General features: G+C 31.2%; 1 protein-coding gene across 2 annotated transcripts in view; it reads right to left on the bottom strand.

Annotated features, from left to right (window-relative positions):
* LOC148306554 (uncharacterized) overlaps positions 1-26,994 on the bottom strand; it is a 459,678-nt gene that overhangs the window by 203,047 nt on the left and 229,637 nt on the right. For both annotated transcript variants that reach the window (XM_088264798.1, XM_088264799.1), the window contains exon 4: positions 19,357-19,467. In XM_088264798.1, the coding sequence (XP_088120924.1) occupies positions 19,357-19,467 (111 nt within the window). The remainder of the gene's footprint in view (positions 1-19,356; positions 19,468-26,994) is intronic.

Below are 26,994 nucleotides of genomic sequence, written 5' to 3'. Positions count from 1 at the left end.
GAAGAAAAATAGTTATTTCTTTTATTTCTAATTTTTTGTAGACACTTTTCAAAATACTAGATATAAATTGGTGATGCGAAATACCATAATGGCAGACGGAAAGCAAAGAAGTTCCTCCGATCGTTAAAACGAAGAAAGTTCAACCGTACATTTCCTTTGTATAATAATATTCAATTACGGCTTCAGAGAGCTAGCTCCTTACAACAATATTTCAAACTCCGTTCACTTTTGCCTGTTCATGAGAGGTGTATTTACCAGAAGCACAAACAAACCCTTGTATTCGATCCCCGGTGCCTGGTCGACGCTCACAGTTCACAGTCAAGCCGTGCAGGCCTCGCGCACGGCTGCACAATCAACGACTGCAAGTTGCACAAATCAGTTGCCGTTTTTTCACAAAGGCAGACAAACAAACTCGCATCGCGACATGATTGCTCCCCGTTATATTGAGGGAATTTATAGGAATAAAAATTTATAAAAGCATGCAAGTAGCAACTAACATACCGAATTATTCCTGTGTGTATATTGTTTACGTCAGAAAATAAATCAAAACGGTACGTAAAACTTTTTGTTCTGAAACAATTTGAGAAAAAAGTATTTAAATATATTATAATAACGTTATTCTTGCAGCATATAATTAAATAATTAATTCGGCATTCACTTTGTGGTAATATCTATCCATTGTTACTTTAAAGTTTACTTGGTAAATACCACTATTGTAAATACCGCAAAATATTGAGATTTACCAAGTGAAACTTAAATTAAAAATAAATTGTGTATGGGCGTGATTGGCACTTTAATTTAAAACAAAAGTATTTTAATGTTTGTTGGACATACAAAATAAAAGAATAATTTCATTATTGAAGAAGAAGCTGTTTACTTTAAAACTGGTCGACGTTATAATTGAGCTATAAAAAGATTTAATAGCTAAATTAAAATGTCGACTGTTATGAACTTCTTAGCAGCTGCTAAAATAGCGTTTACCTACCTACTCGTACAAGTATTATGAAATATATTTAAAAATGTGCTTTCAATTTAATTTATTTTTCATTTGACTAGATTGAGCAACAAACTCGCGTGCCCGGGACAGCTAGTTTAAAATAAAATATATTACTTTATTCTACCTACAACTAATAGTGTTTGAATATACATAGACATTTTCAGTATGGGTATTTACAGGGCTGATGGCTGATTAAATTATCACTTTACACACGTGTAACATTTACCATTCAACCCATATTGACTACAGTGCAGAAAAATAATGTGAAAAGCTGATTGATTCGTGCCTCGGGCAGTTAGCTGTGCAGCATCCGATAGTTAGTTAGCTAGTTACATATTGGATTCGTGGGGCGATGTCAATGTAAACATTATCTTCGGTTGTGTAAACGTAATTAGAAATCGCGTGTGTGCTGCGTCGGAAGTAATTCCTGGATCCGACCAAACAAACCAGACGCCATTAATCTGCACCCTTCTCAGCTTTAAAACTACATAGAATGTTCTCCATTCTCCAAATCCATCCAAAATGGCGCAAATCTTTACGCATTGAAAGACCAAAACTATTTAAATAATACATATTGCTTATTTTAAATTAGGTAAACATTATTTTCATTACTAATTTCATTGAATGAAGAGTTCGTAGGTAAAATAAATATTAAAAAAATATATATATAATTTATGATTTAATTTTGATTCCCACCCACAGCCACGCATTATTGTGGTTATGTGTCGCGAAAATAAATCCATAATTTCACAATGTTTGTGAAACAATGAACATATATGTATTATATATATATATAGGAAGCGGATATGGATAAAATTAGTAAGTTATTATTTTCACACATTTGAATATGCTTATATGGACTATGTGATTTTGATATTTGTTTTTTTTTTATATATAATATTTTTTCAATGTATACTGTTGGTGGATAATAAATAAATAAAATGCAATATTTCCCAATTTAATGAGCTTACATATTAAGGAAAATAAACTCACATCATTTTCATATTGTTATTAATCCTAGAGAAGCCTAGTATTTACATTTGATATTTAGGCACTATTTAAGAATATTTTTTATAGTTATTATTAAAATGACTAGAAAAAATAGGAATTCAAAAGAAAAAGTCAGAATCAAATGGAATCAAGCTGCTTGAGACGAATTGGTAATATATTTATGACGCGAAAAATACGTACTTACTATATCTACATCTACCGTAAGAAAAGATGGATCTTATACAGAAATTAAATAAAACGCTTTTCGAACAAAGTTTTTCGTTACTCCGTAGTGCATTAGTTTTGGCAAAGCTGAAATAAATTGCGATACAATTGGAAGAATAAACACGAGTTTCCCTTTGTTAAGTACTTTAGGTTCAGACCTTTAAGTTGTGGGACAATTGATTCCCTCTGACGACGTAATATGACAATGGATTATTTTTCCATCTAAGTGTATTGCTTCTGGCGGCAGTCGTAAAACATTGTCAGTCGTTCTCTCAACTATCACTCAGGGGAAGAGGGGACACTAAACTAATAAGATTTGGGACTATTTGGGAATGTTTATTATTTATTTAATCAATTATTTACATGCAGATTAATAAAAAAATTATAATGTACATGTGTACAAACGTATTCGCACGTTAAAAATTGATTTTTTTTTTGTTTGAGGAATAATCCGCAAAGCCTCTATTTCAGAGGTTTTTCTGTAGGTGGGATAGTTCGGAAAGGGAAGGTAGATATGAAAAATATTATACAAATACCCAGATCAATTAAAAAATAATATTTTCTGAATTGATTTTTAATTTGCGGGAATCGACTCCGCAACCCCAGTTTCCAGTCGAGCGTTTACCCGACTACGCCTGCTATAATTTTAATATACAACAACAAAAAGGAATACAAAATCTAACTACCAATTTACTCGTTCATTTCGTTATCTAATCAGAGAGAAATTTCATAAAATAAGTGAAAACAGAGAAAAATAAAATGAAGAAAAACCATCATGTAAAAATCATAATTAGTTGTTTACTTTAAAGAAGTAGGTGTTATTGTCGAATGCTTAGTTGGTCAGTGCCTCTTAGAGACAAAATAAAGAGTTCACGCTTTCGTAGAAGCCTGGGTGTAACTGACATCAATAAGGTAGAGGAAAGGTTATTGAGATGGTATGGGCACATAAGGCGTAGAGAACCTGAACATATTGTAAACCAGGCGATCGCTATGGATTTTCCTCGAAAGACATCTCGAGGAAGACTAAAAAAATCATGGATGCTACAGAAAAATAACATGATTCTAAGGCATGACCTAGGTGACGTTGTATATGATAGAAGGACCGTCAACTTGAGGACGAGGAGAGCTGACCCTAACAGTCTACAAAAACGATAAATTGGGATGAAACCAGGAAGAAGAAGACTACAAAAGTGTGTTTTTTTTAATGTGTGCAGAAAAAAAATGGAATGGACTTGCTTCATCGTCTCAATACATTTTTTGTTAGTTAAATTAACATTCAACGATGTTCACCCTACATTATGAAACGAACCTATGACTTCAATAAGGATATACAAGGGTGTCCCGGCGCCAGGAATCTGCGACGTTTTCCGGGAAAGTGTTTCCCGTCCGCCCTTCACTACGGGGGGCGCGGCAGGATAGAGAATATTGATGTCACATGGACGTTTTCGGGGAACGGCGCGACTCCACCATGGATTACAAACGTCCTCTCATTTACAATTCATTACGCTCGTGAGCGATGCAAAAATGGAAATTTAAGGATGAATTGGGCATATCGCATAAATCAATATATATATATATATATATATATATATATATATATATATATATATATATATATATATATATATATATATATATATATATATATATATATATATATATATATATATATCGATATTAGATACACGAGAAAAACATACTGATATTTTTACATTTTTACTGAATCACTATAAAAAAAAATCGTTCATAAGATTTAGTGGGAATATTTGATTCCTTGATTGTCACTTTGTACTTTATATCTATAATTTTTATTTAAATTAAATTAAACGTGGTACAAAACTATTTAAAAAAATAAACTGTGAGGCGTGTTTCGATGCATCATTTTGATACAACAAGTAAAATTTGAACTTAAAAAAAGGATTTTATTTACATGATTTTATTTAGTATCAAGATTTTTTTCCGAAATACATTACGAAATTCGGTTACTAATATAAGTATTTTTAACATAAATATTTCTACACTGAAAGGATATATGTAAACTTTCAATAATAAAACAATGTACTATTTTATAGAGGGTAGTAATAGTCATCTACAAGTTACGCTGTCATCATTTTTTGAAAGAGGTATTTAATGAAATGACGTGAATATTTAAAGTAATGTATATTTATGACCACAATTTGATAGTACCTACATGTGAATAAACTAATATTTTTTCTCCCTAAAACAGTGATATACGAACATACAATTTAAGTCAAATGCATATTTTGCTAGGCAAGTTTAAATGCGGTATGCGTTTTTACTAAAAAATACCAGGCAATGGCTTAAATAAAACCGTTAAACAATTAGAGATTAATAAAAATTGCGTAATTTCTAAAAAAGCATTTTCAACTGTTGTTTCATTTCATTGTAACTGACGATATCCATAGCATTTAAGTTTGTTACAAATCTGTTGTATTGTTGTTATGTGTTACTTGTTTTTGTAACATTTTATATTTTGAATTACACATTATGCGTTACTGTATTTTTTTCATTTTTATTTTATTAAAATATTTGTTTTGTTTTTTTTAAGACTGAATTTCAATAAGTGTATGCTTAAGCCTATATTGAAGAGACCTAACGGAAAATATTGCAAGGACTAACTATTAGCTCTTCGACTCGAAATCGTTCGACATTATAATGAAATATATGTTATTATCTAATTACACGCTCAAAAATATCGGGTGATGTTATTATTTTTTTAAATTTCATTTTATAAAAAAAATGTTGTAAAACATATATTGCTGACTAAGTATTGCACCCACCACTTAGTCAAGCTGGAATAAAGATATATTATTATTATTATTATGTCCAAAAATATGGTTTTGTAATGATTAAGTGCATAAATTTTATTTTTGTCATTTTTTGTGCAATCAAAACCGGGGTGGTTACGAGCCATCAGCCCTTAGTGAGATACTGGTGTGATGTGTACATTTCTAACTACCCTTGTCTGGTGCCATCAAATTATTGGTACAGAAATGCATCGTTTACAATCCTCTCTCCCCCCCTCCCTCTACCATACATATGTAGTACAAATATACACGATGCGTTGCAACAAGTAGTGTAAATAAACACATTTAAAATATAACAGTTTAAAAAATCAGGTTCTAAATATTGGAAATACAGGATTTCCTAGAACATTTTTTTCGTATTTGTTTATTTTAAAAATACATACTTATATAAAATCAAATAAACCAGTTATTTTGTTTTTTTTTTTTAATCTGCCATTCTTATTGTTATTGATCAGTGTTACCTAAAAATAGTGTTAGTGTTTTAAAAAACGCAATCAAACAATAATTTATCATAATTTGTTTTGTAAAAAATTAGTTTATTTTGCTCTAAAACTTATAATCGTATATTTGGACCATAGGTACACATTTAATGATTATTTAAATGCAGATAAATTATGAGAGTTCATTGAAAACAAAAATTAAAAGCGTTCATAGTGTATTGACTTAATATGTACGAACATCTCAAAACACAACACTGTAACATTAATTATTGACATTGGAATGCTATCATTTAACGTAATAAATTCAAAAAAGAAGAAAATATAACGTTACAGTTTAAAAAAATACATTTAAAATGTATCAGTAAAAGAAAAGAAAGAGAAACCTTTTGTAGATAATTAAGGGACTATAAGAACGCTGTTTTTATTAATTACCACGAGTTCTAGATCACCGTGCAAGTAAATACATTCGTATTATAACTCCACCCCCTCGTCGTAAAATCAGTGGACAATCGGGGATGGCACTAAATAAGAGGACAGGTGCGGCAACCCTTGCTATGGATAAACGGGGATATCCCAATCATTAAATACATATAATATCCGAACACCCATATTCGGGATCAACTTAGGGATTAAAAGGACTTTACTCAAATTTAGAACCAAGTAATATAACGCGAAATTGCCGAACGTAAATGTTAATTTGAGAATATTATAACTTCCGTTCAAAGAGAATTGCAAATTCGATGCGTATCTGTTACACGTAATGGGCTATCAAGAACTTCAAACCACATTAACATAATACTTATAAATTTAGAACACAAAGAAACGTAAAATATTATTAAAACATAATTGATATTATGTACAATGTACCTAAAACCATTTATCCGGAACCCTTAGCCTTCTCGGGGATAAATGACTACAGTAAAAATATAACAACGATATGCAATAGACAATAACGATTCAAGAACATGTGCTTAAACGGTATGGGAAATCAGTCATGTTTATTTTGAACCCCCTGGTAATCGAACCAGGAGCCTAAAGCACGGTAGCCAAACGCGCTCACCATTACACTACACAGTACGACAATTTTATAATTCGATTAAATTTATTTCAAAGTTTGAAAAATCTAATGGTATGGATGTTCAATTAAAAAGAATATGGCTAACATTACACAAGTGTGTAAAGCGATCGCTTAAGTCATCCGATAACAAGTCGTAAATCCTGTACTTACCCAAGGCTTCCATATTTTCATCCCATAAATTGATTAGTCTATTTGAGACATTCATAACGAAGTTGTGCGAGTATTTTGGAAGTCATATGGATTCATTCGAGTTTGACGTTGTACTGGAAGTACCTATAACAACTTCAAATATCTCGACTTTGGATCTATATGAAGCAAAAGAACATTTTATTTTACATATGATTTTTTTAAACTAGATTCTGTGCCATTGGTAGGGTGACGGTCAGTTAACAGAATAGAAACCACATCATTACCACAAATCCTAAAGGATGAAACTTAAAGGTTACGTCTGTCCCTTGTACCTACAAAATATACCGAGTAATGCGATGGCGTGGTCTACTTATGTGAAGACGTCAGTCGTTTTCTGACCAAATGCGTTGGGGTCCCTTTTCACAAGCTGGCATTCCTTCTATTGCCTACAATGTACTAAAAAACTGTAACTCAAGAATTACGCCATTAAGTATAACTGCGAACAAAAACTCTTAACGACAATTCTCTGAATATTTATAAAAAGAAACACAAATGTTCACAGTGCTTTACAATTGCAAGGTACTATGTTAGTACATTAGAGCAGCAGGAAAATGTGTTAAAAAATTAGTTACATGTTGGTTTAAGGTAATTCATATTTTTTTGTAAAATCAGATAATATACTGTTGAGCTTTTTGATGAGAACCAACATCTTTTATTATTCATTGATTTGAAATTAACTTTGTGGAATGAAAAAACATTCAGGTTTAACATAAAAGTATTGCACAGTAAAAAGTTCAATAAGTGGCTTGATATTTATTTTTAATACATTGTACCTATTATTTTTTAAACTTAAAAAACGATCTCCTGAAAAATCAAGTTTTTTTATTTATGACGTTGTTGAAAGGAGTGAGCAATATATGACCACTAATTGGGTTTTATTTCATTTCACACGACTACTTTTGAAAAATACGAATACTTTAATCGACAAGCGATTACAAAAGCATGTGTAGTTTTCGAAAATGATCGTGTAAAATGAAGTGGTTGAATACAAGTGTATAATTTTTAATACTTAACAAACTTCTTAATGTAATTATCTGAACGTAATATATGGTACAGTGTACCTGAGATATAATTATTTTATTTTGTCGTAATTTTTCCCTTTATTAAAATTTGTTGCACCTGCTTGAAATTTATGGCTTTTTTGACCATTGGTTTACTTGCAGATTAACACGCAAAAAGTAGAAATATTAATTTACAACATGGTCATATAAATCAAGATTGTTGACCAAATCGACGGAAAGGAGAGTTTGTTTGCAACAAAAAAAAAACAAAATAAAAATATCAGGAGAGTAAACACAAATACTTTCACTTTTAAGTACAGGTTTTGCAAAGTTTTAAATCATTTTAAAAAAAATACAACGAATTTATAAACAGTAATTTTTAACCGCATAGGTAGGTACTATTATTTTTTTACTAAATCAGTAGCTACGCAGTCCATACTCGCTAAAGGCTTTCAATTACTTCCCGTGCAAAGTAGTTGGCAAGACATTAAGCAGCCCCTCGCACGAAGATTGGATGAACTGCAGCAATAACAAGGTATGACCAGGAAAGCAGAGCGTGGACATGGCGGAATACACCCATCATACGCAGTACGGGAAGATAAAGTCCCCCTGATGACGAGCTTTTACTAGGGCAATTCACTTGACGAAGGGGAAACTTTTACCTACGTGGCAATGCGCACTACATCTTAATGGTGCGGTCAGACGAGACAAAATAATACGAGAGAAAATAAAGTAGGATACATTTTTGGGTGTGAAATAAAATGTTGAAGAAAAATGCGTAGTATTTACGTAGACCATGTATTTGGTAGAATGTTAAACTAAAATATCATGTTTTCAATGTATGTACTGCCAAATTAGACATGAATGATGTAAGAATATCGGCTCGCTGGTAATCGCAACAATGATTTTTAGTTGTACCACACGTCCAGCCCATATCTGTACTTCTCAAGCAGTTTTATGATAAGGTTGGAGCACTTCATCAGCCTCTCCTGGAAGTTTGCTACTCTATGACTTATAAGCCTATCCCAGTGTATAATGTGTGTTGAAGCAAATATACCGCTCGCTCTATAGTGTCAAGGTTACTTCACGAGGGCCCTGTACTCATTATTGTAACGCTTCACAATAAAAATAAATAATAAAGGAATTTTGGTTATTTTTTCAATACTAAGAGTCTTGAGTTTATCTTCCTCTGTAAAATTAGCAGATTATTTTTTATATATTTCTGACATCTGAACATATTGAAGAATACGGAATATTAGATGAAGAAGAATATGGAAATCTAAGCATTTACAGGGCTAACGATCATCATAGGCTTGGTTGAGCGAAACACGTGTTAACACTTTACACACATGTAACATTCACCAATTCTACCCACGATTGACAACCACAATACTGAAATTCTTGAAACTTCTAGATACATATTGATCAAACTCGTAAAACAGTATGCTAATTGTAACTCCTGATTTGAGACAATACAGATTTGTGGACACACTCAAGTGGAACTTCTATGACATATAATCCAAATTCGAAACATTGGACTTGAATCACTATAAATTTCACTAGAGATCTATTGGTGAGATGAAAAAGCTTTTTTATTGAGCAGTATTTGGACACACTAAAAATGTTATTAGTTAATTTTAAATTAAAACATGAATATTTTTGTAAAAAACCTGCGTAATTTCAGTTTCGGGAATCGATCAGCCGAACAAGGCTTTAGCTTAGTTGCCCCCTTTTCGACAATTTCACGTGGGGGTAGCTACGTTTTATTCCCCGCGCCGCCCATCGTGGGTCGGTCGGGTACTAAACGCCAGCATTAAGTGCACATGGTCGGAGTAATGGTGAAGGTGCACGAGATAAGGATGGAAGCGAAAGTTATTGTACTCCCGGGGGAGGCCTGAATCGGAGCGAATGGAGTGTGACGAACGAAATCAATTTTACAAATACGTCGACAGGCGAGAGTAATTGAAGGCGAAATCATATCTTGGCTTGTATCTAAGTATAGTTAGATATATCAAATAATAAATAGAATTAAAAAAAAATTATACATGGATGAATTTTAACACACGAATTTGAATTTTATTCGACCAGCAACCGGGTTTCGTCGTAACCGACATCAGACTGGTGTGAGGCTAGACAAAATTCTATGTTACAAATACAACAAGGCAGGAGTTGAAAAATGTCGTGTATTTAACAAAGAATTTTGTCTAGCCTCACACCAGTCTGATGATGTCGGCTATGACGAAACCCGGTTGCTGGTCAAATAAAATTCATGTGGAAAAAATTACATAGATAAAATTACACAAAAAGGATCAGAAAGACCACAAAAACAAAGAACCAATCGACAAATGGATATTTTATTGATGTTGAATTATGAGTAACGAATATGCATAAATATTGGGTTATTGACAATTGAATTATGTTACTGAGTGGCACCTTTTGGCTATAAAACTACACAAGATTATAGAATCATTGTTTTTTTAGATTACCATGATTACTATTGATAGAATAAAATAAATTTAAATGGTAAAAAAAACAAGTGTTTCCTTTAAAAAAAATTGATAGATTTAAATACAATTGATAGATTTGGATGATCGATACGACCAAACTAAAATTGGTGTTATGACGCCTTATCAATATTAGATTTATTTTTGAAACACAGCTAAAAGTTGTATAATTTTACAATTAGAATGATTATATTATACCATATTACTTCTTAAAAATATAAATATTTATATTTTACTATCATAAACTTTTAAAACGTCGCAATTAAGTATAAAATTGAAATTGTTATTACTTTAATAAATGATTTTCAAGGACGCGATTAAGCTATCCGCCCTTATAGAAATAACATACGTATGTATTAAATTTCTAAATTTATGACATTTTAGTTGCCTTTAAGCGATATTCTTTGTATAAGTTTAAGACACGTCTCGAGTAATCTCCCGCAAAGTTAAACCCTTACAATAAATTCTTGGATAGGAAGCCTCGACCTTCGGTCCCCGGCGACAATCTATATCTATACAATGGTGTATATTTTATACTCCACACTGCATGTTCCACCTACATTTCATACATTCAAATACAATAAGCCGGGTATTAAAAGAGACTCTAATATACGTTGTGTTTGTACAACTCTATCTATGGTCGTCGAATAAGGTTTGTGTATTATTTATGTATGGGAAATAGTTGGTGAAAATTGTTGTATATTTAAACTTATTGCGTTGTTTGTTAATAATTTATTTAATGTATCTATTCACGGGATCTTCCTTTTTCCTTAAATATCTACGAGACTCAGTACATGGAGGAATTGTGACAAACCAGATGTTACTATAAAGTAATCAGGAGAATGCTTGGTCGTTAGGGGTTTGACTAGTAAAATAAATGTAGCTACATTTTTCCAAAAAAAAAACAAACGAATATTTTTTTACTACGGCTCTATTAATAATGCAAACAAAAAATATAAATATAATTTTTCAGGGAAGGTATTTTTATGTTCTATGACAAAACAACCTCCAAAAATATACCGTATTTTTATATTGTCTATTATACTATGGTGAAGCCTAGCATAAAGATAGTATCAAAGAGGCTGTTTCCTGAAAAACAAATATTACCGAAGACGTGAAAACCGTTTGATGCTCAAAAAATGCTAATGCCTTGGCAAGCTTCGAATGCTTACATTTCCTAAAGGTACAAAAAACCCGTATGTTTTTCTTTATCTCCCTGGTAAAATTCCTTTAGAATTTTTTCTCAAAGTATTTGGGACTTCTTGGAATATTCATATTTGATTGATCGCTGAGTACCGAATAAAAAACGTACGACGAAAAAAAAATACTTTGAAAAACTGTGAAAATTTTTTTTTTTACTTTTTTCCTGTAATCATAGATTTAAAAAAAATATGCTTTCGAAAAAGACATAACAACATCTATTGAATGGAAGAAACCTTTACAAATGAGACTATTAAATATAATTAATACGAGTTCAAATTTCGAATTGGTTTTCTTGTTATTTATATTTTCAAACAAGATTCACTAAGTGGGGATCGCAACTTAGTATTTTTATAAATACTTGCAAAATAAACAGATTTTTTTTAAAATTAAAGTATATTAATAAAATTATACAAGAGGTAACGAAATTATTTAAAAATTTGTATTTATTAATATATTGTCAGAATTTACGGTTAATGAAAAACCTAGGTTATTACTTTAAAAAATATAAAACTTGAAAAAAAAATTACAAATAAATTAAATAAATTAGGTAGTCATCATATAAGAAAAAAGAAGAGGTGATATTACTAATAGTTTTGAAGAAGCCTTTGAAGCATCACAGGCAAAAAAATTTATCTTAAATTACTTGATACCAGAATAACGTATACTTCTAATGTAATATAATCCTGCAGTATAAGAATGTACACACATTTTCCAACTTCATACATTACTCTGCATGTCTGATACACTCGGCTTAAAACACTCCCCTAAAGCATTGAGCAAAATAAATCGGGGCCAAATGTTCCGCGGTCATACACACCATCCTTCCAGCCTCAGGTAACTCTTCAGATAAAACAGCGTTCTATTTATCTTTCTTCCACCCTGCACTTAACTGTCCGTGGGTATTTTTATGGTCCGTTAAGACGGTCAGATATGGAGGAAACTACTTCACGTAAGAAGTCGAGAGAAGCTTAGGACTTGAAAGTGTTTTTCCATAAGGGATACCAAATACCAGGAAAGCAGGGACCACGATGGTGCGATAGACACATGAGGATTTACCCTTACTTAGTGGCACTATGCACTGAATTGTAGCAAACATTTCAAAAAGAAAACAAAGATTTTACTGAATATGAGATTCAACTACATGTATTAGGAAAAAAGTAAATAGAAAAGGGTCCAAGAAACTCTTCGTAAAAAAAAAACAAATATAAGGGTGATATTACATACGGTACAAGCTATAATGAGTCTGCATTGTAAAGTTTATTTAAAACAATTTTTTTAATGTTAAGTTTTAAAAAAGATCAATCGTTGACCAATCTAACTAGTAAAGTTAAAAAAAAAAAAACAATGAAGATGGTGTTTTGGCACGTTTGGCGTAAGCAATAAATTAAGCAATATTTACTTCATAATAATTAAATTTCTTGTTCATCTTCTTTATTTTTGTGAATAAATTAGGCAGGATGATCGACTGTGGTCTATCTATCCATGGGAACATCTTTGCAATTATTTTTATAATGACAAAACCACGGGAAACTCAAAAAATTAGAAAGGCAGCCACTTACTTCGCAGCGCAATGTCAGATATTTCTCCCGTTTCTATAGTACCTAATCGAGATAAAAATAAATTTTATAAGAGAATTGTTTTAAAAATATCACCTTATTAATTAAAATAAGCATTATGTAAGCAAAAATAAATGAGAAACCGAATTAGATATCAGAATATTATGATCATATACTAAAATCTTACAAATTCATTTATTTCAAAATCTTTTACACTCAGTATGATTGTTTTATTAAAATTAAACACTTGAATAATCCACTTTGTCGAGTTTTATTTTTATTTACGACTAGTTTTGAAAACGACAATTGTTTTCATCTTCTGGTACAAATTAAAACTAGCGAATAAAAATAAATGAGAATTAATTAATTAATTTGTACAAGAAGATGAAAACAATTGTCGTTTTCGAAACTAGTCGTAAATAAAAATAAAACTCGATAAAGTGGATTATTCAAGTGTTTAATTTTAATAAAATAATCATATCATTCCACAAAGTTAATGCCGAATCAATAAATAATATAAAGTATGATTGTTTTATCAGGTGGGTTTAATTAAATAAGGATTGAAGTGAATCGAAATGAAAATATTAATTTAGAGCATGGATTGTAGCGACATTGTTTCGATGTAGATTTATGAGACGTAACAACAATAACACGTGTAAATAGTGGGAAAAACAGGAACCATCCCTTTATATAACGAAAATAATAAATATCGTTTACAGAATGTAACATGAATACAGGAAAATACAAAGGGTAGTCCTTTTACAAGTTTCATCTGTCTAAAAACGATCGATATAATAAACATTTGAAATGAATGAGAAAATTTTCAGTGAGGAAAAAGTGATTCAAAATATGTAAGTATTATTATTATTTTAATTGATTTTATTTTTTAATTATCTACTTCCCCTTTTTTGCACCCTGCTCATAAATACAAGGTCATGCCACGGAATATGTATTTTTGGAGGTATTTTATAATCCCAGCGCTATTCTCAAGAAAGAATAAGATAACGCTTTAAAAATCATATTTAAGAAAAATATTAAATTAAAAACGTCTCATTTTGAGATATACTACATTTTTTGGATAATGTTTCTTGTCATTTCACATTAATCGATCGAATTTATTTAATATTAGTCATAAATATAGTAAATAAAAAACTTTAAAAGATTTAGTTTATCGATGTAAAACCAAAAATATTAATTAACTAAGATGGCGACATAGGTGAATTTTTCAAAAAGAAATCATAAATAAAAAAATAAAAGCAATGTAAGATTTTCGATAATTTTTATCATTTTATTCTAATTATCTTTCCCAAAAGAAATTGTACAATCACCGCTACTATCCTCCTTTATCGACCTACTAGTCCTTCTAGTTGTGATCTAGTTTATCTTGAGCTCATTCATCAACGTCATCTCAATTTCATCAAATATATTCCACTCCTGGATCCGAAAACCTTAGCGTAGGACTGATGATCTTATGTCAGAAAATCGACGATCGATCCAACACTTCATCGTTCCGATGCTGACTCTTATGGTTTACTTGAAGACGGATAGAAAAATAACGTTAAGCTGATTTTCAAGGCGTTATTTGGTACTTTTTATCATACCTTTATATAAATGAACGTATCTATAGTTGTATATATTATGTAGATACTTGTGTGTAGGTAGAAACAGCGCAGTATTACTATTATCTTGTCTGCGGGAAGTAAATCGAATTATGCGGAAAATATTCGTCTCGAGTGAAAACACGTGTTATTTAGGTACATTTTTGTTTGTGTCTCTGTAATATGATAAAATAGGGTGTAAGGGAATATCGCTTATTTATAGTAATGGGAAAGTTTCTGGGAAAATATTGTAATGTGGTTTTTCTAGAATTTTGCGATACAATTTTTTGCAAAACTTCTTTTTATATTCCCGAGAAAAATATAAATGATTTATCTTGGATAAAAATATAAAAAAAAATAAAAAATTTAAATCGTATTAAATTCATAAAAACGTACATACAATGTTTAAAAATATTAAAAATAGTCATAATTTGTACACGAATACCACAAGTGTTTTAATTCGATCCTTAATTAAAGGAATTTACGCTTCAACTTAAGTCCAGTTTAAACGACTTTCAAAAGATCAACAGGGACCAATTAAAAAAGATAATAAAAAATAAAACAAATAAGAAGTAAAATATAAATTTGTAAGATTATATAAGTTCTTTACATTACTTTCTTAATATCTCAATATAAATGAAGAAGAGTATGGAAATCTGGGCATTTACAGGGCTAACGATCGGCCTAGGCTTGGTTGAGTGATCATTTTACACACGCGAACACTCACCAATTCTACATGTGATTGAAAAATTTGAGTAGTGTGGTTTTTAATCATGTACAGAATTGGTGAATGTTATACGTGTGTAAAGTGATCACTTAACCAAGACTATAACGGCCGTAAGCCCTATAAATGCCCAGACTTCCATATTCTTGTTCATCTACCATATCGACTGTCCAATTTTAAAACACAGCAAGGGACATTTTTTTGTAGTACGTTTTTTTTTGCATTTTTGGACTAAGTAGAATCTACTTAGTCCAAAAATGCAAAAAAAACATACTACAAAAAAATTGTCCCTTACTGTGTTTTGAGTTTGGACAGCCGATATGTTGAGATGTCAAAAAATAATTCCTAATTGGAGGTCCATATTTGTGAAGTATTTGGCACACTCAAAATGTTGTAAAGTATATTAGTTCATTGATCGTCGGTTTTCGTAAACCACGAATAAGTATGTTAGAGAGGTTATCAAATAACCTTAACGATAAGCTGCAAGAAAGTGCGATTTAGTTTTCCACGTACTTTACGGTGCCTTATCCAACGTGGAGGTCTGCACCCATTTTGGGAAATGGCCGATATTGCATTAAATTCCTATAATTTCCCCTATCGCGGGAATGTGCACTAGTGCAAAGGTACCAGGAGCAGCACTTAACAAAGTTAGCAAACCTGTACTGCCGGGAATACTCCGGGAAACACTGCCTTACCAAGAGCCATTTCAAATCAGTTTGTGGATAATTTGTTTGCAAATTTTGTCCGAGAGCAGTATGCCGAGAACAATGGACCCACACAAAGTTAAATGTTAATATGCCGTGCTTAAATCGGTTCGGTTATAGCTTGATTCATAATGAACGTTGGTAAATTGGAAACGAATGCTCAAGACAGAGTTTGAAAGCAATATTTGTACATTATTGAGAAGCAATTGTTATGAACTCAATACTAATAACAGATAATTAAAAAACTCAAATTAAAGCGTCATATTTATAAATACATAAAATACATTTTATTTGCAAATGTAAGAGTTTGTGTGGTCAAGTGGTAATATTGTGGACACAATATTTCTTCAATAAAACAAGGTATTAACTAATCAAATTTCTTTCACAATACCTCTTTAATGTATCGAAATAATGTCATACTGATTGAAGTGGGTGAGTTTTATTTTAAAAACATTAATAAAATCAAGGCAATTCCTTGATTTTTTTAAAACATAACTTTTACGTTGCGATCTAGTGTTCTGTGTTATTTTGTAAATGTTGTTCACATTTCTGACCGATTTTTCTAACCTAACATAGGTTAGGTTAACCTAACGATTTTTCTGGTAGCTAAAACATGACACAGTAACACCAGGCATGAAAGAAAAGCCGGTGCATAAGTGATGGATAAATATTATCAATAATAATATATTATTGAAAAGTAAAAGAATTTGAATGAAACATAATATTTGCGAACAGACTTCAATCGAATTGAAGAATAAAACTGGTTTCACGGATATGAAAGGGAGTAAAACAAAATCAATTTATAACATACATTGGAAATGCCTTCTTATTGCTAGTCTCAATGTACGGATACAAAAAAAGTATTTGGATTTCTTAACTATTTATTTGATAACACATAAAAATTGAAGCTGAACATTTTCGAAAACTCGCGGAACAATTTATAAGATTCATATAAAAATTTAAGTGCAATTTCGAGTACTCTCCCCAGTAAAATTTCCGGCACCATCATCCCTTCCTTTTGGTTTCCAGTGTAGAGCTTTTTTTTAAGGCTAATCACCACTTAAAAGCGCATTCTCCTATAGTTAATCCACCATCCGCCGCCCTGGCCTTGACAGTCCTCTTGGCCGGGGCTAATTTTCACTAATGGGAGGATTATACCATCCCTTGTAGAAAATACCACTATTTATTTTAGGTTAGTACTTTAATGCGTGTATTAATGTTAAAAACATAATTTAATATCTTTTTTCAAATAACACCCATTACATACATAATAATAAGGGTTTTACAAAAAAATCACATGATCATATATTATTTATGTAAGCACGTATACACACAGCTCGAACGTGGCAAGGTTCGAAAAATTGGATCTGATGGGTTGAGAAAAGTTTGAATAATAAAATTTGTCAATATTTTTTTATATTTTATAAGCATGCGGTTTTTTGTGCATTGAACAAGGTTCAAAACATAGAAACGCATCAAACAAAACATAATACATCCCTCTTTTGGTCGAAAGAACTTTGATAATTATGCAAAAAAGTTATTCTGCTTCTATTATCCATAAATTTAATATGAAATAACGAAAAAAGAAGAAATATAAAATACGAGAGCTAATTATAAATGAAAACTGGATGTGGATAGATCCGAAGTAGATCGCATCATTTGGCCATGTCGTATTTGATTGCGTGCCATAAATAATTTCCTTTTCGTATAATTCAAAAATAAATATTGTCAAATGTAAATTGCAAAAAAACTGAAAAAAATTACTTACAAAGCTATTGATTTGACTAATAAACTGAGTAAGTTTAAAAAAAATACAAATTAAAATTTGAATAGCTCAAACCTAATTGCAAATCAATTAATTACTCAATATATTATTAGATTAAAACCAATATTTTTAGCTTTTTCACATTATTTTTATTTGACCAGCGACCGGGTTTCGTCGTTACCGACATCATTAGACTAGTCGTTACCGACATCACCAGTCTGATGATGTCGGTAACGACGAAGCCCGGTCGCTGGTCAAATAAAAATAAAGTGGAAAAGCTAAAAATATTGGTTTTAATCTAATAATATATTAAAAAATGCAATTCCATCACGAAGTGTCAGTGGATAATATAAATCTAATTAATCAATATCTGAAATTCGATAGAATAAAAATATGTCAAGCATTAAAATTAGTTAGAAGGAATATCGTATCATCAAATAATAAATTTATCAAAAAATAAAGAGTAAGGAAATTTACTATTGGAATAAGCAGACTATAACTCAACCTATTAGCTCTACGGTTGAATGAAGTATCCCATTGTATTGTGGCACAAAAAACAAGGAAAAAGACATCCTCACAAACCGGGAATTTCCCAATATTTCCTCGCTTTCCCGCGATGTGGAGAAATTGTGCGAATGAGATTTATTATGGTCTCAAATTCCTTCTCTTCGTTGAATATTTTATTTTTTCCTTAGTGTAGGATATAGCGAACGGTGGTTCCGTAAAGCTCCCGCCATGCTAATGAATTAAACAGTCTTTTTGTTTGTTTCTCGATACAGGCGCTAGTGGCGGAACACAAAGACTTTTTTAACATTATTTTGTAGCAAATCTGTTTAACTCGAAATCTAGAGGAGTATTTGATTTCACAAAAAGTAAAAAAAAACATATTTTTACATATAAAAAGCAATTTCCAGTGGCTTAATAAATAAATAAAAATAGTCAAATTTAACAGTTTCGTAAGCTTTTATATATTTTTAACACTTATCCACACCCAATGATGCATAGGGCACTACATCGCCGTGCAAAATAACGATCAAAATAATTTAAATAACGATCAAAATTACATTGACGCAGTGTAATTTTGATCGATATTTACACTCCTGTGCTTCAGGGACCAGTCCAGGGCAATATTAAATAAATGTTAGAGTGTTTAATAACTAATTTTTATTTCCCCCCCCCCCCCCTGGAAGTTTCAAACCCGGGACCTCTATCACTGTGGCTAGCACGGTAACAACTTCACCAATAAAGAAATAATCTTTATTGAGAAAAAATAATGATGTTCGTCCAATAAACATAAATATTTCAATTTGTACTTCGTGTTAAATATTCGAAACAAGTTGAGGAAAATTTTAAAAAGTTCAAAAGAAAATAATTACATTAAACCAGCATAATTTTCTTAACCAACTGAAATAAATTACTTAGCCGCTTATTTATCTTCCGTCTGAAAGCTTTGTGTTTGAGATGGGAAGCTTTAAGCTCATATTTTACAATCGTTTATAACAGAAGTTTACGTCGGAAAGAACGTAAAAGGAAGTAGTGGATAAACTATCTTACCTTAGACAGCTGATGTTGTAGTCTCGCAACCGCGAGTCTGTCTTTTTGAGCAGACAATGCCTCAGCCTCCAGCCTTTGTTCCAATAAGCGGATTCTGGCTTCAAGTGCTTCCTGTGAAATGAAAAACCAAAAATTAATAATACGTAAAATATTATTTTATCAAAAATACATTTATAACTTAAGAAGAGTATTTATGAAGTGTGATATTAAACTGCAAATTCTGTGGCTGTACGGATATGAGAAGATTATGATATTCCGTAAATGCCAAATTTCAAAACTCTAAAATATTCAAAAGGTATAATTTTTCAATACACAGAAAGGTAGATTGTTCAGTGAAATATATTATTTTATCATTTCTGTTCCCGGTCGCGCGTTACTATGCCTCAGCTGGTTAAATAAAAGAAAGCACACATTTCGTATGTATGTATTTAATTTCACAATGCTTGTGAAGCAATGAAAATATTTTCAAAAAAAAAACGTGTCAAGAAGCACTCTGTCCACCTTAAACAATATTTAGTATAGTGTGCCACTGTTACGTTCCACATATGATGTTGCAATGGCGGAAAATAATTTGCATTTAGAAAAAAACTTATCTTTATTAATTTTATTTTATTATTTAAATAAAAATTATTTGATGTGTTACAGACAAAAACGTGCGTATTTGAATGCAACATTGTGTCAAATTTTCAAGGAAATCGTTGAATAGCTTTAGGAGATTTTAAATTTTGAACAAATAAACATTTCGATTTGTATCTAACCAACCAACTTTTACTATAGTATTAAGTTATTTGAGATTTTGGAATCAAATTTAGTATTTGGGAAAAATGATATAAGAACCACCATTGGTAAAATTGCGAATTGAAACATTTTTATCAAGAAAAATTCATTCAAGCTTGTTACAAATAAGAATAAAAAAGAAGGTGACCCATGTTATTTTATTTTTTAAACGAATAAAATATAAATTTTACGCTTTTAAACGCTGTCAAACAATTTGAAAATCCTTTAGCAATGGGCAGTATTTTTTAAATGCTTATTCAGTATAATTTGTTTCGTTCCTAACAAGTTACATAAATGCACATGAATAAAAATGCTGTCTCAGCTAGAAAAAAAGAATGATAAGGTGAGCACGATTATGTTGACACGACCAATGCGTGTAAGATAAATCTAACGTGAATTTCGCATATTTTTGTTGTCTGCGAGTTTAAATTGTTACTGCGGGATATAAATAATGACGATAAATGAATGTTTGTAGAGGACACTCGTGATACAATCTGGTTCCTCTTTAGCGAACCTTTTTCTACCAATGACGCATTACTAAAAAGCGTGCACCCCACCAACCCTAAACAGAATTTTATTTGCATTGGCCACATTCCGTTACAGTTGCAGGGTGGAATCGAATAAATTACGTCGTTTATAAATTTACGTGAAATCAAATCAAATCAAAACGCTATCGCAAAATTAATTTCAATTAAGTTATTAAAACGTTTGTAACTTTTTTATTTATTTTTAATATGGGCGTTTTTATTAGTATACAAATACAATATAGCTAAGTACAAAAATATTATTTCATTAATTGATTCGTTGGCCACATTGTGGTAAAATCTATTCATTTTTAATTAAATTTTTAATTAGTAAATACCACTATTTCTTAAAATCTACTGTGACACGTATTTCGTTGCATTCCGCATCATACGGTGTTTGAAAACGACGCGGAATGCATCGAAACACGTCTTACGAGTACGGAAGATTTTAAGAAATAGTGATATTTACTATGTAAAACTTTTACTAAAAATAAAATAATATATTTTGACATCTCAACATGGATGAAGAGAAATATGAAAGTCTAGGCATTTACGGGGCTTACGACCATCATAGGCTAGTTTAAGTGATCACTTTACAAAGTGTAATATTCACTAATTCTACACATGATTGACAACCACACTACTCAAATTCTTGGAAGTTCTATATTTATATATACATATATGATCCAATTTTGAAACATTGTACAATAATAACTAGAATTTTCACTAGTGACATCTATTGGTGAGACAAGTGAGTTCCGAATCTCGGATTATAATCACATATATGAGAAACTCCAGAAAATATCCTTTTCATTTTCATATTTTAATTTGTAATTTGACCAGAAAATTTTATAAAATATTTTTAAATATTTGGGCACACTAAAAATGTTGTTGACTATAAAGATTGCCTATTACTTCGTATGTAAATACGAGTGTCACAATTCGCCCGCAATCCATCCCTGTAGTTTGAGGGTGGTAGGGGGCAGGCTGTACTTTATGCCTGGTAATTGAATGCACGCTCACGCCTCGGTCCTAAATCCGCCTAGATATGGGCTGGGGTGGGACATGGGACAGGGGAAAGGGGGGTGGAGAGGGTCAACTATCGAAGATGCCATCTAGTGGCAGGAGGTTAAATTCAAAAAATCCTAGAGTCATACCTCATATCAATATACATAAGGGTTAGGAATAAACTTAGATCATGGGTTTTGTTATAGATCACTAAATATCAATTGAATTGATCCCTTTAAAATTATTCCAAATTTCAGAAACTATATTTACTAGAGTAGAGAGTTACATCCAAATAAAAAAAAGTGTTGTCATTACGATAATATTAATTATTGCTCTAAATTGATATCATGTTTTTAATAAATGATTGAATATGAGAACGAGCATCGAGATCAAATTTATATATTTTATAATTACTTTTCTCGTTTTGTGTAAACTATTTTTTAAAACAGTCAAAATAAATAAAAACAAACAAATACTAAAAAAGAATATAACCAATGTGGCAAAAACCATTTTTAACTACATATGTACTTGTTTTTTTAATCGCTCACAAAAGCACATGTCTTTCAAATGTATTCAAAACTATACGCATAGTTTTGAATACATTTGAAGTTAACAGTAATACGAAATTCAATATATGTATTGAACAAGTCACTAAAAAGAAACTATTTAAGGAATTTAACAATAATTTATGGAAATCTATTAGCCCGTATAGCAAGAAATACAAATGCTAAATACTTTTATACGTTAGTTATTTTCTATTTACTATTTTTTCTATTGCATTAAAAGGAGCAAATTATGGAGCAAATTTTAGATATTTTCTTAAGTTTTCATTGAGCTTCATAGTTTTTATTAAGATGCTAAATAATTTGAAAATGTATGAAAATGTCAATTAAAGTAAAGATGCATATTTTAAGTATTTTATTGTAATTCTTCAAAGAGAAAAGCATCAAAAGAAAGGGTTTAAACGGCATTAGAAATATAGGTATTGAAAATTCGTGATTTAAAAATGTTCGCTGAGGTTGACACACCTCGCGCCTTATCTCCTGGCATGCAATCCGCTTTACACTTCTGTTCCGCTTATTTCCTATTCGGTCGTTCCGAAGGCGTTTTCCTGGGGATTTATTCCAGTACAGCGATCGTGTTATCGTGAGTCCGGTGGCGGTGTCCGCTTGTTCGCACAACAAGGGAACATAAACCAGGAATTCTATACATACTTCACTGAGGAAAGTGCACCACTTAATACTGCAATGATTGCAATTACGCGCTCTTAAAAAGGAAACTTATACAAAAATAGAACACCGATAATGTGAAAAATGGAAGATGAAAGCATGATTGTTCATTTGTAATGCAGGAATTAGATTGTTCATATCGAGATTCATGCAAGGATAAAAAATCACAAAGGATAGAAATGTTAATTTGTGCTTTACGAACGGAAATTGAGCAGATGATCTCTTTTATTTTAAGAAATTAAGAGTAATATTTTATAAAAAAAACGCTAGTCAGAAAGTTTCGGAGATGAGAGGGGGAAAGAGGGTTAAAAACACATCATAACACTCAGACCAACTAAAAACTATATTTATTTGGGATTGGAATATGGAGTTTAGTCATTTAACAAGGTTTTCATGTTTAATCAATAAACTTTAACACTACCGTCTCACCGTTATTTTTTTAAGAAAATTATTTAAAGCTAAACTTTTATTGAGATACGTGAGATGCTTTTTTTGAGCATTTCACATGTTAACTATGAGATACAAAAGAATTTAAAAAAACTCTATCTTAACTTGTGTGGGATTAATTTAAGTATTTGCAAAAAAAGGATTGGATTACACTTGAACATTTTGCTAGAAATCAATCGCATAATTCATTTTGCAATCGGTGGGAATCGAACATGCGACGGTAGTCTAGCAGTCGAGCATCGAACCATCTGATCCAGCGCCTTTCACCTTAGTCATTCAAAAACAATCGTAACTAACCAACCATCACTCGGCTTCCGCAAGGGCAAGCAGAGAGAATAGAAAAAATGAGAAAAAAAACATTTGTAGATTTATAGACATTCAATATTATACCCGAAAATACCTACAGTAAAAAAAAATTAAATAAAAAAAAAAACTTTTTGAATTCAAAAGATTCATATTATAATAAACGGTAGAAAACCTTATCAATTAATATCACGAAAATCTTTCTTCACATAAATGAGACGTCTAAAATTTTAAGAGAAACGAGATAAATTTGTCCATCAAAGTCAGTCTTAATTACGCTTTAATTCCTCATAAATTTGCCAAGAAAAGAAGGAAGGGAAAGTGCCGCGCACCGAGACAGTGTTTAAGAAAATTTAGAATTTCTCAAAGACGTCAAGAGGAGGCTCTCAATGTTAATAGCGTAAGAAGCGTCTCGGGGAAAATATGAAGGCTTCGCGGGTCTGTCTAACTGTGCACCGGAACTGGATACAGCGGAGGTACTACTGCCTTCTCCCCAAGCGGAGGCTACCGTTTGCGGCAGACGCTCGTCGTTAATAAAATATTATACGGCCATTGTCATTCCGCAGATACGCTCGCTTAAAACACTACTAGACAGCTTTATGGCGGAAAGAAAAATAAGAGAGTTGAGAAATGCAAAAGAGATTAAGCGTGATTTTTACACGCCGACTGAGTAAAAATAAGAAATTCGAAAGCGTCCACTTAAAATTATTGAAATTTATTTGTCGACATATCTTAAAACGGTTTTATCTTTAAGAGGTAATGGTATCAAAAGATACTACAATGTAACTACTACTATTACCTTCACGCCGTTTTCTGGCTTCAATTCATCTCTTCCGGGTAATTGCAGAAGGTGCTTAGAATAAAGCGAAAAGATACAAATATTTCTTTACTTATTTCTTATTTTAATATACGGTAATTAAATAGGGAATTAAAGGCAGTATCGCGATCTCAGAACAACAAGAAATAACATTTACATACTTATTATGAAATATATATGATAAGAGAGCTTTATAATTATAATCTTAACTGATAATGATCTACGTTTAAATTTTCTTATCTCCAATCGTCAATAGGTGATTTTGTTTAAGATTATACAAGCTAACACGAAGGAATGCGAAAACATGTATGTCATTCCGTAGTGCTTGCGAGAAAACAATTTCTGTCAGGATGAAAACATTTGCAAGTAGATTGTAGACTAGTAAACCTGCAGATTGCGCATACCTTCTTCTGCACGACCGAAGGAAACGCTTGCATTGCTAAATGGTAAATGTTTTTGGCGTTAAAATAGCGTTCTTACCAAAAGTAAGAACATCAGAGTACTGTATATACTCAGAAACTTTCGTTTAAACCAAAAGTAAGAACATCAGAGTACTGTATATACTCAGAAACTTTCGTTTTAACCAAAAGTAAGAACATCAGAGTACTGTATATACTCAGAAACTTTCGTTTTAACCAAAAGTAAGAACATCAGAGTACTGTATATACTCAGAAACATTCGTTTTAACCAAAAGTAAGAACATCAGAGTACTGTATATACTCAGAAACTTTCTTTTTAACAAAAAATAGATATATAATTTATACATATTTATTAATTTTGCGTTTAATTTGTAGAACCCCATAACTAATATTTTTAAAATTAAAATCAAACACTGATTTTTAGAGTTTACTATATTGTTTATATATATTTTTTAAACATAAAAAAATAAATTCGTGGTCACAATTATTTCGCCTTGTTAAGGCATTATCAAACTACTGTCAGTACATTATTTCCTGTCAGTCATTATAGAACAATACATTATTCACTGTCAGTCATTATCAAACTACTGACAGTTGTTTGATAATGCCCTAACAAGGCGAAACGATTGTCATGGCGAATTTTTAATCATCATTTTTATGTTTTTTTTTTTAAATAATAAAATATAAACTTAGTAGACCCTAAAAATCAGTCAGATTAACACATAAAATATTTAGAAGAAATATCATTGGTTTCACTGTTAAGTCAGTTGCGTTTCAATACATGTTTTGCAATGGAGATTTCATTTTGATATCAACATAGTTTTACTCAGTATATACAAAAATGAGGAGTGTAGTACAAAATTAGATTTATGAAACATTCCGTAAGGAATTAAAACTAGCAAACAAACTGACAGTAAAAAAATCTTAATTGACTAGAAAATGTTTCGATGAAAATGGATATAATAATAATTTACATGCAAGAAACAACCCTTTTGGATTTATGGTTAAGTTGAAAAGCAAAACGTCCCTGTGAATGTTTAATATATTTAGATTTAGGAGGATCTGACGTGCGTCAAAGCTCCCCCGAAGCCGCTACATAAAATGAGAGCGTAACGCGCGGAGATAAAACGTCCCTTTTAATTAATTTTAATTATCCTTGCACCCATAACTTCCTGAGAGTATTTAGCCAAACGCGAAACGTTGATATTCTCAAACTTAAGTAAGCAGTGAGGTGCAATAACCTACAGTCCTCTCCAGGACCCTACCTGAGACCGAGAAAAAGGGACACTTTGTGAATTTAGAATCTCTCGGGGTTATTTCACGACTGGGGGACCACTTTGAATCGTTAAAAGCTTTCGGTCACGTCTCTTAACGTTTTGATATTTCGAGTTTAATTCACCGAAAACATATTACGCAATTAGCTTTGTTGAATATTTTAAAGTGAATCCGAAAGGGTGCGCGCCTGTATGAAATTTTAATATATTTACAAAAAGCATCGAGAATATTAGATAAACGAATCAATTTCCGCTCGTATCCAAAAGAACAGGTATATCGACGGTAAATGATAAATATGTAAAACCCTTAAAACCACACCATGAAAAATTCACAAGAGAATGAAAGCAACTTATTTAAAATTGCCCATTTAAAATTGATATAGGATGTTAAAACGGGAAAAAGATACATTTTAATAAAATTCATCCCCTATATGTACGTTAACAAACAATGAAAAAATCCATAATATCTTGCATATTCATGTAACAATAACTTTTAAGATTAAAAAATATATTAAACCGTGAAGCAATTACATTTTCTTATTTCCTGTAAAAAACTTAATACTTAAAAAGTAAATACCAATATTTCCTAAAATCTACTGTGACACGTGTTTCGATGCATTCCGCATCATTTTCAAACACCGTATGATGAAAATGATGCGGAATGGATCGAAACACGTGTCACAGTAGGTTTTAAGAAATAGTGGTATTTACTAAGTAAAACATTAATAAAAAATGGATAGATTTTACTACTAAGTCCTGTAAAAAAGGTAAAAAAAAAAACAAATAAAAACTTTTTTTTTCGGAGTGTATATTTTTTCCCCGCAAAATAAATAATGTTTA

This window comes from Brachycentrus maculatus, unplaced genomic scaffold (genome assembly GCF_059751285.1).
Source record: "Brachycentrus maculatus isolate JH-2025_06_01 unplaced genomic scaffold, ASM5975128v1 h1tg000238l, whole genome shotgun sequence".
Classification (NCBI taxonomy): domain Eukaryota; kingdom Metazoa; phylum Arthropoda; class Insecta; order Trichoptera; family Brachycentridae; genus Brachycentrus; species Brachycentrus maculatus.
Note: the sequence above shows the minus strand (reverse complement) of the source record. Positions and strands in the feature narration are given on the sequence as shown.